General features: G+C 38.4%; 1 protein-coding gene across 9 annotated transcripts in view; it reads right to left on the minus strand.

The window, feature by feature from the left end:
* The window catches only part of SCMH1 (Scm polycomb group protein homolog 1), a 181,347-nt gene that overhangs the window by 140,215 nt on the left and 26,245 nt on the right, over nucleotides 1-14,887 (minus strand). For 5 of the 9 annotated variants that reach the window (XM_039255951.1, XM_039255941.1, XM_039255948.1 and 2 more), the window contains exon 2: nucleotides 1,160-1,240. The exons of 1 other annotated variant lie outside the window; for it this stretch is intronic. In XM_039255951.1, the coding sequence (XP_039111882.1) occupies nucleotides 1,160-1,184 (25 nt within the window). In that variant the 5' untranslated portion in view covers nucleotides 1,185-1,240. Of the gene's footprint in view, nucleotides 1-1,159; nucleotides 1,244-14,887 lie in introns of those variants that run through there. 3 more of the 9 variants (XM_039255942.1, XM_039255940.1, XM_039255944.1) reach the window with 2 other exon arrangements.

Below are 14,887 nucleotides of genomic sequence, written 5' to 3' on the forward strand. Positions count from 1 at the left end.
GACTCTTGAATGCTGACAAAAACTGAGGACTGATGGATGTGGGGGGGTAGGGGGGATGGGCACGGAGAGGGGCACTTGTGGGGATGAGCACTGGGTGTTATATAGAAACCAACTTGACAATAAACTATTTGTAAAAAAAAAAAAAAAAAAAGAAGAAAGAAAGAAAATGTGTCTAAGCCTAGGAGTGATGGGGGGTGTTAAGGACACAAAGACAAAGAAGACTTAGCCTATGCTCACAAAGGACTCACAGATTAGTAGGATAGATAGTGATTCAATTACAGAATCATAAACATGATTTTTGCTCTAATAGAGATTTGATATACAAAATGCTCTGGGAAAACAGAAAAAAATGATTAACTTGGCTTGGGGAATTGAGGAAAGCTTTACAGAGATGAAGTCAAGCTAGGATTGTCAGAAGAAAGATAAATAGGCACTTTAGGTGAAGAGAATACAGCACAAAGGTACTAAGGCATGTAAACGGACGTGTTTGGATGATAGCCAGCAGTGTGTTACAGATGGAAAAGAGTAGGGTAAGCTACAGAGGTCAAGTGGGATAAGAAGAGAAGAGCAGGTAGGCAACAAACAAAGAGCCTCATTTGCCATACTCAGACAATGGTATCATCTCAAAGATTATGTTAGACATTCAATATCAAGATCAGAATTATTAATTAATGATATTTTACATCCATAAAGGGGTTCGAATTTTTCACAGACTTTTACATACATTATTTACAATGTTCATGCACCTTCCATACTTCCATGCCTTCCAAATTCTGACACTGATCATGAACTTGTAATGTAGTGAGAAGAATAAGATTTAAAGGCAAAAGATCTAGGACTGAATTTTCTAGCACAGAGTAACAAGATTTTGAATAAGTCTCTTAATGCCTCACGTTTCCATAAAAAAGGAAGAGCAACAGAGCCTACTTCACAAGATTCCTGTAGAGACTATGTTAGACAATTCTGTGAAGAGTGCTTTGCAAACTATAAAGAGTTGTACAAATGACACACAGGGTTTATTAAAATTGTAGGATAAGTTGGCAAGAAAGGGTGAGATGAGACTCTCTTATTCATTCTAATTGCTTTTTGTGGCACATACATTCATATACAGCCTAACAGAGGAAAACTATTTCCATTATGTATAAATACAGGTTCTGACCTTTTCGAGGATCTGATTTTTGCATGGTACCATCAGCTATATCAAATAGGAAACCGTTCCTCCTTAGCAAGATGGAGAAATCTGGAAGCAAAAGATAGAAAAAATTAGAAATGTGAACTACTGTAGATCAAAGACGACATGCAGTGAAATTAGGTTTTTATCAAAGGAAACCAACAGGCTGGACAACCAGACAGGGCTTCTCAAGGGCAGCAATTTGGACAGGTTTTCAGTTTTCAGGACGCTTCCCTCAGCCTTGTGAGTTCCGAACACAGATTCTGTTAAAAACGGAATAGATTCTTGAGGGTAGTTCTACAGGTCATTAAACAACGATGGGTAAATTAGAATGTCAACTTCTTAATTTACTGTAAGAAATATAACAGCCACAAGGAATAAAATACTGTATGCTGAAAACTATAAAACATTGCTGACAGAAATTTTAAAAAACATAAATAAATGGAAAGACATTCTGTGTTCATAAATTCAAAGACTAACATCGTTAAGATGATACTGCTACCGAAAGTGATTTACAGACTCAATACAATCCCTCTCAAAATCACATGAAATTTCAAAGGACCCTGAATAGCTTAAACCATTTTGAACATGAAGAATAAAGTTGGAAGATTCATACTTCTTTATTTCAAAACTTACTACAAAGCCAGAGAAATCAAAACAGTGTGGTACTGGCATAAGGACAGACATATAGACCAACAGAATAAAGAGCTCAGAAACAAACTCTAATATATATGATCAAATGATTTTTTGAGAAAGGTGCCCAAACCGTTCAATGGGAAAAGGATATTCTTTTTAACAAATGATGCTGGGAAAACTATATATCTTAAAGTGTATACAAAAATTAACTCAAAATGTGGCAAAGACCTAAACACAAGAGCTAAGATTATAAAACTCTTATAAGAAAACAGAGGGGAAAATCATTATGACACTGGATTTGACAATGATTTTTGGATATAGTAAGTAAACCACAGGCAATGAAAGAAAAACAGATAAATTAGATTTCATCAAAATGAAAGATATTTGTGCATCAGAGGATACTATCATGAAAGTGAGAGACAACCTACAGAATGGGAGAAAATACTGGCAAATTGTATGTCCAATAAAGGATTAAATATCTATCTATCTATCTATATAAAACTTCTATAATTCAACAACAGAAAGCCCTCAGATAATCCAGTTAAAAAACAGGCAAGGGGCCTGAATGGACATTTCTTCATTTAGCTATACAGACAGCCAATAAGCACATGAAAAGATACTCAGCATCATTAATCAATAAGAAAATGCAAATCAATATCACAATGAGATACCACTTCATACCCTTTCAGGTGGTTATCACAAAGGAAGAAAACAAAAATAACAAGTGTTGCCAAGATAAGGGGAAATTAGAACCCTTGTGAACTGCTCCTAGGAATGAAAAGTGATGCAGCAGCTGTGAAAGATCTCAAAAGGATAAACATAAAATTAGCATGTGATCCAAGCCAGCAACCCCACTCTTGAGTATTGTCCAAAAGAACTGAAAGCAGGGATTAAAACAAATACTTGTACACTAAAGTTCAGAGAAGTATCATCCACGATAGCCAAAGGACAGGAACAATCCAAGTATCCATCAGTAAATGAATGTACATATGCACAATGGAATATTATTCAGCCCTAAAAAGGAATAAAATTCTGACACTTGCTACAACACAGACACATCTTGAAAACATTATTCTAAGTGAAATAAGCCAAATGCAAAAGCACAAATACTGTATGATTCCACTTATACTTAGTAACTAGGTAAATTCATAGAGATGAAACATAGAAGAGACGTACTAGGGGCAGGGCAGAGGAGGAAATGGAGAGTTACGATTTCCTGGGTATAGATGATGAAAAAGTTCTGGAGACTGATAGTAGTGAAGGCTACACAACATGGTAAACATACTTACTGATTTAAAATGGTTATAATGGTAAACTTTACGTTTATACTTACTGATTTAAAATGGTTGTAACGGTAAACCTTACGTTACATATATTTTACCACAAAAACGGGGGGAAAAGGAAGAAAGAAAGAAGAAGAAACAGGTAACATTACAGGTAGATGTGCATCAGGGTTTGAGAGCCCCATTCAACCATCTCACAAGAGGAATACAAAAAGCTTCAAAGAGACTTAAATGAAATGAAGAAATTGAGTCACAGCATTTCCTTTCCTGGGTAGTCCTAGATGCAACCAGCCATCAGCTTTCTTTATGACCTTCCATTTTGCAGGTCCGCAAGCTATCTTCTGAAAAACACATCCTCTCTTTGGATAACATTACTATCTATATACAGCATGCGGTACAGATGGGCTTTGGATCCGAATAACAACTTTGTCACTAGCTTTGTAACTTGGGGCAAGTTTACATGTCTCTGAGCCACAATTTCTGCATCTTTAATGTGGAAATTATAATGTCTATGCCAAAGGGTTTGTGAGGGTTGAATGGCATTATCTATTTTAATGAATGGCTATAAGGAAGTATCTGATAGTAGGGGCTCCTTCTCCACCTCCCTCACCTTTTGTCCATCAGGTTCCTGCCTCTAGCTCCATCAGCATCCATACAAGCATCACCACAGCTCTCTAGTGGGTCTTGCTAGTATCTCTGTCAGAAACCTTTTCTCCAAAACCAATGACATCCAAAAGACCAAAAGCAAATGTAGACAAATTCATTTTCTGCCTATCTCACAAAACTCTCCTACAGGAATCGACACTCCCTGACGGCAGAGGCTGTCATAGGCTTCTTTAATATCCCACACATTGCCTATGTTAAAAATATAACTTGGCATTTTTTAAGTTCAATTTTCAACAATTCTTAGTGTTTTGTAACAGGATCTTACATGAGTTTCCAAGTATATAAGTTCTATTTCTATACTTGTAGCAAAACAGTAAGGTAAAAATAATAAATATGGCTCTTTTTCAGTGATAAGTACCCAAGTAAAATATGTAAGGTGTACAGGGTGTGATAATGACTATTTCAAAGCCTGCTATACTATAATTGGCTTGTATTAAAAGTGCCAGAAGTAACAGAATAGGTACAATGTTCCATCATGAAAAAAGCCAATAATGAGGTTGATCCGATGTCAGGCAAAGTTATATCACACAAATCAGAAAACAAGTCCGTTTAATCTCCATTTAAAAAGCAAAACATCAAGTAATGATCAGAGAACAACATCAAATCAAAATTCATATTCCTGAGGTGTCTGGGTGGCTCAGTCAGTTAAGCATCCAACTCTTGATTACCACTCAGGTCATGATCTCACAGTTCATGGGATCGAGCTCTGCTTTGGGGGAACCTGTTTGGGATTCTCTTCCTTTCTCTCTGCTGCTCCCCTGCTCGCTCTCTCTTTCCCTCAAAATAAATAAACAAACATTTTTTAAGAAATTCATATTCCTGATTTCCTCCTAAATCACAGCAGTCAGACATTTAATTTCACCTTCTCTGACTGACCTAACTAAACTCCTTCAGCTTTACCAATTGGGATTACCATCGTACATAGCTATTAAACAGGCCTAGAGATAAGACTGGAATCAGGAGATGGAGAACCAATGCAGAGCAAAGAAATGGAAAGGTTACAAGGAAAAGAGGCTAGGATCATTTTGTTAAATAGATGTTCAAATTGTTAACTTACAGAACTACCATAGGAGAAGGGAATCATTTATGTGCTAGGTTCTGTGCCAAGCACTTCAAAAATGACTTTTCATTAAAGTATAACATGGATACTGAAAAGTATATAAATCACAAGCATAAAGCTCAGTGAACTTCTACAATGTGTCTCCAAATCAACAAAGAGATTGTTACTGGCACCCAAAGAAGTACTCCTTCATGTCCTCTCCTAAGTCATTGCTCTACCCAAGAGGAAAACTGTCTTGACTTCTGTCACTGTGGATTAGTTTTGTCTGCTTTGAACTTCATATAAATACTATTATATCCTATGCCCTCTTTCATGTCCGCTTCCTTCCACTCAACATTTCATTTGCGAGGTTCATCCATGTTGCCCCCAGTAAGCACTGTTACCTTCATTACTTGATTTAAAGAACCCAACAATTCTGGCATTTCCCTTTCTTTTAATGTTTATTTTTTAGACAAAAGACAGAGTGTGAGCAGGGGAGGGGCAGAGAGAGAGAGGGAGACACAGAATCTGAAAGACAGTCTAGGCTCTGAGCTGTCAGCACAGAGCCCAACATGGGGCTCAAACCCACGAACCACAAGATTATGACCTGAGCCAAAGTCAGATGCTTAACTGACTGAGCCACTCAGGTGCCCCTGGCATTTCCCATTTAGCTTTAAAAAAAAAAAAAAAAAGCTGAGGCTCTGAAGTTAACCAAGATTAATGAAGACATTCAAGGTCATAAAGCTACTAAACAGAAAGGCTAAAATTAAAGACTGCCTAATATGAAAGTCTATGCTCTTTTTGGTTCCATTATGCTTACTTACTGTATTTAAAACCAACATAAAGTCAATCCCTTCCCTGGTTTACAAATCATAGGCCATATATACATATTGAGGTTCGGCAAACAGTCAAGTCTTCTGCAAATGTAAGGAAGTTTCGGTCGCATGAGGAAGGAGCTACTTAGTGCAGAGGCTCTTAAAGTTTTTGTGATTGTGATCCACAGACTTAACTCTAGGCATTTTTATACAATATGCATCCCTGAAAACCTTGCACTTTGTAAAAATTATGTACTAAAAATGGCCTTGTGGGAAAAACAATGTTATAAATACACTACTAAAAAGCCTATGGAACTCCGTATCCTTTACACACACACACACACACACACACACACACACACACACACACACACGAGTCCTTAAGAAAAGGTTAAATTCAGCTCAACAAACTAAATTAAAAGAAGGGTACAATCCATTTTAGAATAATTTCCAAATAAGTGATTTTTAAAAATTAAGATTTAATGTGTAATTGAACAAACCTGTAGCTATCCAGAACATTAAGCTTCTAAGACTGACTTATTTCCCCAAGGTTTCCTAGAGTGAACATTTGAATGCATGTCACCATCTGCAGACAGGAAACACTTAATAAAAGCTTTGCATGGTGACAAAATTAAAACCTGAGGTCAGATTCATATGGCTTTGGGGACTGGTAAAAGACAATTAACCCATTTACCACTTTTTAATCTGTTCACACGGCCCAAGCTGGTTTTTGAAAAATGTCTATGTTACCAGGTACCAGAGGTCTCAAGATCAACTTAGAATCAAGGTAATAAAATTAAAGTCTAATACTTTAGAGTCCTGTATAGAAAACTACCTCCTCAGATATAGAGCCCTGAGAATAGATGAAATCTTCACCTGCTTAGGTCACATAATTTGGACTCATTGACAGCATGGTATCTATAAACCATTCTATAAACTCCCCAAAGCCTAGGTTCCTAGCCTAAAAGAAGTGAGTTATGTGACTCTCTGGCATTGTCCAGGGTCTTGTATGAATCTTACAGAATTACAAGCCTGGGACAATTATGGTTTCTCTTTAAGAAGAATGCTGCAACTTAGACTTGAGCTTGGCCTGGTTCATCCCATGTCACCAAAGAGTCATTTCCACAGGGCTTCGAATTCGTCACCAGAAAACCAGGGGGTAACAACTCTACAGTGCATTCCCAGATAGGTCCCGATTTACTACAAATAAGCTACATGCTTGTTTCTTCATTGTCCACCTCTACAAGTGTCTGATTTGATGGCTTCATAGAAAATCTGTTACTGAAATAAGGGAAATCATCATGTGGTATCAGCTGTCTTCCTGTGAGTCTCCATGGCAACTGCCCCAACACCCGTTTCTGGCTGGGAATCTCTGAGACCACCTCTCTCTTCCCTGCATCTGTAAGGCCAAAGACTACAAAGGGCTTCCAGTGGAATGTGTTCCACGTGAGTCTGAAACCGTACAGCAATCTCAGGAAAGGGCTCTCTTCCCTAGAAAGCAAACTTGACTGAAAGGGCATGCAATAATAGTCTTTGAGATGTAGTATTAAGATGAGGCATATGAGAAATTTAAAAAAAAAAAATTATTTGGGGATGGGCCACCTGGGTGGCTCAGTCTGTTAAGCATTAGACTCTTGACTTCGGCTCAGGTCATGATCTCATGGTTTGTGGGATGGAGACCTACATTGTACTCTGTGCTGACAGCAAGGAACCTGTTTGGGACTCTCTTCTCTCCCTCTCTCTGCTCCTCCCCTGCTTGCGTACACACTCTCTCGCTCTCTCAGAATAAATAAGTAAACATTAAAAAAACATTTGGGGATGATAAAGAATATATATATAAACATTCCAAAAAGCAAAGGCAGGAGAGTGATGCCATTTGCTAACTAACAGTCATATTGTTTCTATCAGGAACTTTCTTCATGCTAGCAAGTCAGAAAACCTTTCCATAGAACCACAGAGCCAGCAGGAACCAAGAGGCATGAGAAGAAAAATATGTATACCCAGTTTTACTTCAGAGATAAAAGTTCCTGATAGCTTAGCTTTTTGAGTGTTGGTGATTTTTTTTGTTTGTTTTTTTTTTTAATCTTCGACGTTTAGCTTTTAGGACACAAGATGCCTTTCTCAGCTTCCTCAGCTTTTGACCCAGCAATTCATTCCTTAATTAAAATCTAATTTTTCCTTATTTTGAGTCTCTGGGGTTCACTGGGCCAGGACTAGTGGTAGATTTTATCTCAGAGAACAGTCTTATATGGTGGTGGTACTAGTTCAGAGAGCCCCAGAAATTTATTTCCTCAAAATCACTGACAGGTGTAAAATCCGTGCAATACTCTTCAACACAGAGCAGTGACGCATAACTTCTTTTCCCACCCGGACACACCTGAAGAGGACAAAATAAGGCACTGGCTTTCGGCAAGCGGGTAGGAGGCAGGAGTCCTCTGACTGGAAGAGACGTTCCACTGAAGGTGCTTGTGATCTCCAAGGGTATTTGTGTAATTGGGAAAAGCACCTCCCTCAGTCCATAGGCTTCTTTCACTGCCCTGCCCCTGACCCAGAGTGTAGAGCAGAGCCACCCAAAAGAAATATAATTCAAGATATTTATGTCATTTTAAGCTTTCTAGTAGTCACATTTTAAAAAGTAAAAAAAAAAAAAGGAAATAATTTTAATTATGTATTTTATTTAAACCAGTATACTTAAATATTATCATTTCAGCCAGTATTATAAATTTTTTTCATCCCGGAATTATAAAAATCAATTAAAATGCTTTATATTCTTCTTTCTATTAAGTCTTCAAAATCTAGTGTGTATTTACAATTACAGCTTATCTCGATTCAGATGCTAAATTTTCATCAGAATTACTTAATTTGAATTTAAATTTCATAAAATTTACAGATGAAACAGAAGACTCACATACCCAAGGTATTCAAAACTCACTTTAAAATTTCCCAATAACTGTACTGAGAGTCAGTTTTTAAATTCACACATTATTAAAATAAGTTTTAAATTTACATGTAATTAAAATTAAATAAAATTTACAATTCAGTACTTCAGTCCCACTAACCTGTGGCTATTGTGTTAGACCATATCTAGAAGACATAAATTATTTACTTAAATGATAAGTACTTAATATGTTCTAAGCACTTTACTTGCATTAAGTTGTTCAATTCTCACAACCCAGTAAAATAGGTATTATTATCTTCATTTTATTGATGAGAAAATCCATACAGAAAGATGTCTTGGAATTTGCCTCAAATTACAGTTAGTAAATGTTGGAGCTGGGATTCAAAGCAAGGTAATTTGGCCAATCTCTTGTCTCTAAGGCTCAGGGTTTTCCAGGAAAACTAGGCTATTTAGAATGTCCTAGGCACAAGTGCAATCTTCTGCCGCTGGTTAGAGGCTCCCAGCACTGGCCGACTTTCCCCATGATATGGCCCTGTCCTGGTTGTGTAAATACGGGTTAGATCATGTCACTCCCCTACTTAAGATCTCCCAAATGCTCCTCCTAGTACTCAAGTCCAAGTCCTTTACCCTGACCCACATCATCATTCTATATGATCTGTCCCCTCCTTCTACCCCTCCTCTCTTAGAGGCCTCATCATCCTCATTGCCCCAGCTACACTGTCCTCCTCTGCTGCAAATGCAGGCCCAACCCCTCACTACTTGAGGGCCTTTGCACTACCTGGAATGCTCTACCCTGTATTCATATGGGCTGGCTTCTGATCACTCAGGTCTCAGCTTAACTGCCACCTCCTGAAAGAACCCTTCCCTGACCACTTTATCTAAAGTAGTAACCCAGGGGCGCCTGGATGGCTCAGTTGGTTAAGTGTTCGACTTTGGCTCAGGTCATGATCTCGCAGTTCATGGGTTTGAGCCCTGTGTCAGGTTCTGTGCTGACAGCTTGGAGCCTGGAGCCTACTTCAGTTCTGTCTCTGCCCCTCCCCCGCTCCCACTCTGTCTCTCAAAAATAAACAGTAAAAAAATAAAGTAGTCACTCAGACTCCCTCTATCATACCACTCTTAGTTTTCCATAGCAGTTAGCATCATTTAATATTTCTTTGTCTATTTGTCTGCTCCACTGGGGCTGTGTCCGGGTCATTCATTCAGCCCTGTATCCCAGCACTTGGAATAGTGCCTGGTATAGAGGAGGCACTCAGTAAGTATTTTTGAATGAAATCAATGAGTGCTAATCATTAAGAAAAAACAAAAGCATAAAATTTTTAAATTACATAACCAGAACACAGTGCCTACTTTCTGAGTTTAAAAAACATCTGGATGGTTTATAAGTAGAATAGGTGATTTATGAGAGAAACAGTTTAAGGCCAATCTCTCAAAATGAAACAAAACAAGCTGGGTCCTTTAGTATATAAGTCAGTCTCAAATCTGGCAGGATCATTACAAATAGGCAATGAGAGGATGAAGGGAGTGAGACATATAATTATGACTATAACTTAGCTTCTCAAGGACTTTTCTGAGGATGATTCGCACAGCTCATAAAGGAAACCTGCCTGACACTTGGCAGCACTGGAAAACAGGGATGGGCACCACCAGACAACCAGAAATGTTGAAGAATTTCTGTAATATATAATCTAAATGTGGTTATATAATGGAGAAAATCAATCAACGCCAAGAGGCTAGAGCCAAACAAAGGTAATGGGGTGTATATACTGGTAGGGCATCCTAAATAGGCCAGCTGCCCTGGGGAGCAACCTGCACTCAGAAACAAAATGTGGGTGTCGTTGGGAAGTGCGGACATAGCTGAGCTCTGAAGATCAGGGCAGGCACCCCACACCCAGCAGACAAAGCTTCTGGCTGCAGCTTTCGCTGCCGGGCACAGAATGAACACTATCGCTTCTTATTAAATTTTAAAGATCCTTTCAAAGGAGTAAGAGACAACAAGGATGACAATAAAGAGCCTACTCTAAAGGTGACCCTGAAAGAAGATTAACTGAAGGCATTCTCAGGAAAATGCAATGGGATGATTTAAGATTGGAAATGATACTGTAGGAGCACAAATAGTACAGATAGGTTCAAATAATGAATAACTCAGTAAAAAATTGTTCATGGGTACAAGGAAACATAAATTAGAAAAGCATAATTTAATTACAAATATTTGAAACATAGCTGCACTCCTGTCTTCCAAATTAGTTTTTTAAAAAAAAAGCCTGGTTCAGAAAACTCCTAAAGAATTATCAGAGAAATTTCAATACAGCTGGGTGGGTAGAGGGATAAATAGATATGTGACATTTACAAGTAATGGTAAAATTTAGGTGGCGGACATAAGGTTTTTTACTGCAAAACCTTTTCAATTTTGTTGTAGGTTTAAATTTTTCATAAGTAAAAATAAACTTGAAAATAAAGAAGCTGCTGTCTCAAAGCTTAACATGAGGTAATAGTGAAAAGCTAGGTAGTGTCAGGGAAGGAATGAACACTGTTTTTTAGTACTTCTACATATAAGGACCATTCATCACAACAAGCCTGGGGGTATGTGGCATTATCTCCATTACATACCCTACACTACACTATACTACTCTACACTACACACACACACACACACACACACATGCACGCACACACACACACCTGAGGCTCAAAGAGTACTTTAACAGAGTTACTTGGATATCAGTGAGTATTAAGCCTGGGATCAAAATACACATATTCACTTAAAAATCTCCCTAAAATCTTGGGGTGCCTGGGTGGCTCAGTCAGTTGAATATCTGACTTCAGCTCAGGTCATGACCTTGTGGTTGGTGAGTTGGAACCCCACATCAGGCTACGCTGACAGCTCAGAGCATGGAACCTGCCTTGGATTCTGTGTCTCTTCTCTCTGTCCCTTCCCCACTCACACTCTGTCTCTGTCTCTCTCTCAAAAAAAAAAAAAAAAATTAAAAAAAAAACTACCTAAAACCTTAATCCACCTTTATCATTTATTTTCCACAGATATCCAAGAAAGTGACTCAATTTCACCTTTTCTTGGAGAAGTACTTTAAAAATAAAGAGAACATGTGAAATACACTTTTTAAAACAATGTTTTTACAGGATATTGTACAAAAATATAATTGACTTCCAGTTTCAAAGTCCTTTATAACGTTTTCTCTTTAAAGAGAGAAGAGACTGTGCACACAAGCATGAGGAAGAGGAGAGAGAATCTTAAGCAGGATCCATGCCCAGTGAGGAGCCCAACGTGGGGCTTGATCTCACAACCGTTAAGATTATAACCTGAGCCGAAATCAAGAGTCAAACACTTAGTCAAATGAGCCACCCAGGCCTCCCCAAAGTCCTTTATAATTTTCAATGTTAACTGACATATTATCTTATTTTTATTACATTATTTGTGTACATCTTTTACAGTTCTTTTAATGCTATAATTCCCTCGAAGTTAGGATCCATAGCTGAGTCACGTCTACATTTTTTATAATAGTACCTTGATAGTAGTTTAGCTAATGTTTACTTAAGGAAAGAATGTGATCTTCACACAAAAATGCAAGGTGGCCAGGACACCCGTTCACATTATTCTTATTAAACACTTGAGGAAACAGAGGCAGAGTAAACTCTGATGCTAACTCTTAGCTTAAAAGCTCATTTTTTGAACGAGGGCCCCAGTCTTTTCCTATCGTACCAGTGGCTCAAAAAAGACACTAAGCCTGATTCTCCAACTCAGAGTCTGGCAGGTGTCCAAAGGAAAAAGCTTTAGTTAACGTCATTTTTTAAATGTCTGAGAAATCCTGAAAGATGGATCCTAATGCAAGTAAAAAGGGTGTAAACCTCTTGATTTCTTTCTGTTTTATTAGGACCGTGACAGAAAGAAAATGAAAGTGCTTCTTGAAAATCCTAAACTTGGTTACAAGTTACCTAAAACTCAACAAAACCTAAAGTTGATATAGAACAGCTAACATTTATACTCAGCTCTTCGGACCAATGCCATGTATACATGTTATTTCATATGGTTCTCTACAACACCCAGTGAGAGATTACTATTACTCCCATTTCATGGATGAGGAAATTTCAGAGTTAGAGAGTTAGGAGGTGGTTGAATGGGGATTTGAAAACAATCTAGGTCATGCTCTTTACAGTATATGTTGCTGCTTGCCTGCACAAAACTAGTCAACAGCCTTTTAAGTGGCCTCTTTCTACCTCTGCTCTGTCATGTGCTTGGCAACTGGAGTAAACCCTCTAAAATAAAAATTCCATCATGTGGCTTCTCTGCTTAAAATCCTTTAATGGATCCACGTAGCCTGTAGAATGAAAAGTACCAAAGTCCTCGGCATTGCTACACAGCCTTTACAATCTTAAATTCTTTAGGATTTGGCCCCTCCTTCTCTAGCCTCATCTAACCATCTTCTCCTTCTCTTTACCTTCTTCCCTTAAGTTACTCTAAATGATCTGCAGTCCCTCAACTCATCTGCAAGTCCCTGTTTCCATTATACCTCAACTTGTCAACATAACAGCCCATCCTTCAAAATTTAACTCAGAAATCAACGAATCTCCTCTTCCTCAGCCCTCTTAGCTCTTTTCCCTAGATAATCATTTCCTTTTCTATTCTATGTTTATATCTGGTTCATATTTGCGGCATTTAAATGTGATGTTACAATTATTTGTACATACCTTTCCTGCCTATTTGATGGCGAATCCCTATGGGATGTCTCAGTCATCTTTACATCCTTGGGTCTAATACAGAGCCTGACAGCAGCAGGCATCAGATGCATACATGCTTATTGAGCTGAATTCAAATAAACTCACTTAGGAAGGACACAAATATTAAAACAAGATTTGGATTTTGCAAAATATAAATGTTTCAAAGGGGAGAAAAAGCCATAAACCCTTTAACAGAACTGTGTATAACAATGGCAACTGCCCTGAAGGTCCCTGCTGGCGCTCTGTGCCCCAGCTGGGCCTCCAGAAGGTTCATTACTTTCATATTATCACTGTGGCAATTTATTAATGAGCTCAACACAAGCAAGACAAATTGAAATGACAGCCCTGGCAGCTAACATCTCTTATTTATCACTAGAGCTAGTCTCTCACTAGCTAGTGCCATGGATAAGCCTTCTTCAGTGCAAAACAATATTTACAGAGTATCTTCTAAGAGACCTACAAACACTGTGACTGGCACTAAAGGGAATCCAAAAAAGTCTAGGTCCTCATTACAATGCGAAAAGAATGTGCTCTTGAAAAATAGATCAAAACTGAAAAACACAGACATCCATTAGAAGTGATGGTAAAGGGCTCATATGTAATTCATCATTCATGGGTCAATTACCTATCCAAGGGCTAATTGAAGTGTCACTGGGGTTCCTCTTGCTCCACCCTGATGGAGGCAGTACGCATAAGAAAGAAACCAAGACCCAGTATTAGGCGTTCTGGCAGAAGGAAGGTCTGAAAACTAAAGCCACTACCCCTCCAAAAGTTTGAAGGCTTCTTGGTACCCCACATTCCTACCAATGATTTAAAGTTGCTCTCCTGAGATAAAACAAAGGCAAATCATAAGCTGTTAACATACAGAAGTGAACTTTAAGTGCAACTAGACGTAAATATGGTTTAAAAAAGATAAAGAGCCTGGGTGCCTCAGTTGGTTAAGGGTCAGACTTCGGCTCAGGTCATGATCTCATGGTTCACGAGTTCAAGCCCTGTGTCAGACTCTGTGCTGACAGCTCAGAGCCTGGAGCCTGTTCAGATTCTGTATCTCCCTCTCCCTCTGCACCCCCACCCCCCACATTCCCTTTCCCCTCTCTCAAAAATAAATACACATTAAAAAATTTTTTAAAAAGAAAAGATAGAGAGAAGTGGCAAGAAGCCCTGTGGACACTGGCAGACACTACACACGTGCTGTCTGTTGGTCACTGGTGATTCTAGTACCTCCATGGAACCCCCCTGATTTGGCTGCTTAGGGCTACCATGACAAAGTACACCAACTGGATGTAATAAACAAAAGAAATGTATGCTCTCACTGTTCTAGAGGCTAGATGTCTGAAATCAGGGTGTTGACAGAGTCAATGTTCTCTCCGAAGCCCTCAGGCGAAGATACCTTCTTGTCTCTTTCAGTTTCTGGTAGCCTCAGAAAACTAATAGATTTGGGTACTGATGGGAGTGGGATCCTGCTCTAACAAACAGTTAAAAATGAGAAAGTGGCTTTGGAATTGGATAATGGGTAGAGGCTTAAGAGAAAAACAAAAAAATTATTTTTTTGCCTTGAAGAGATGTTTAGTAGAAATAGGAACATTAAAGATGCTTCTGGGTGAGGTGTTAGAAATGATGAACATGTGATTGGACACCGGAGGAAAA

This window comes from Hyaena hyaena, unplaced genomic scaffold, assembly GCF_003009895.1.
Source record: "Hyaena hyaena isolate Hyena2069 unplaced genomic scaffold, ASM300989v1 scaffold_551, whole genome shotgun sequence".
NCBI lineage: Eukaryota > Metazoa > Chordata > Mammalia > Carnivora > Hyaenidae > Hyaena > Hyaena hyaena.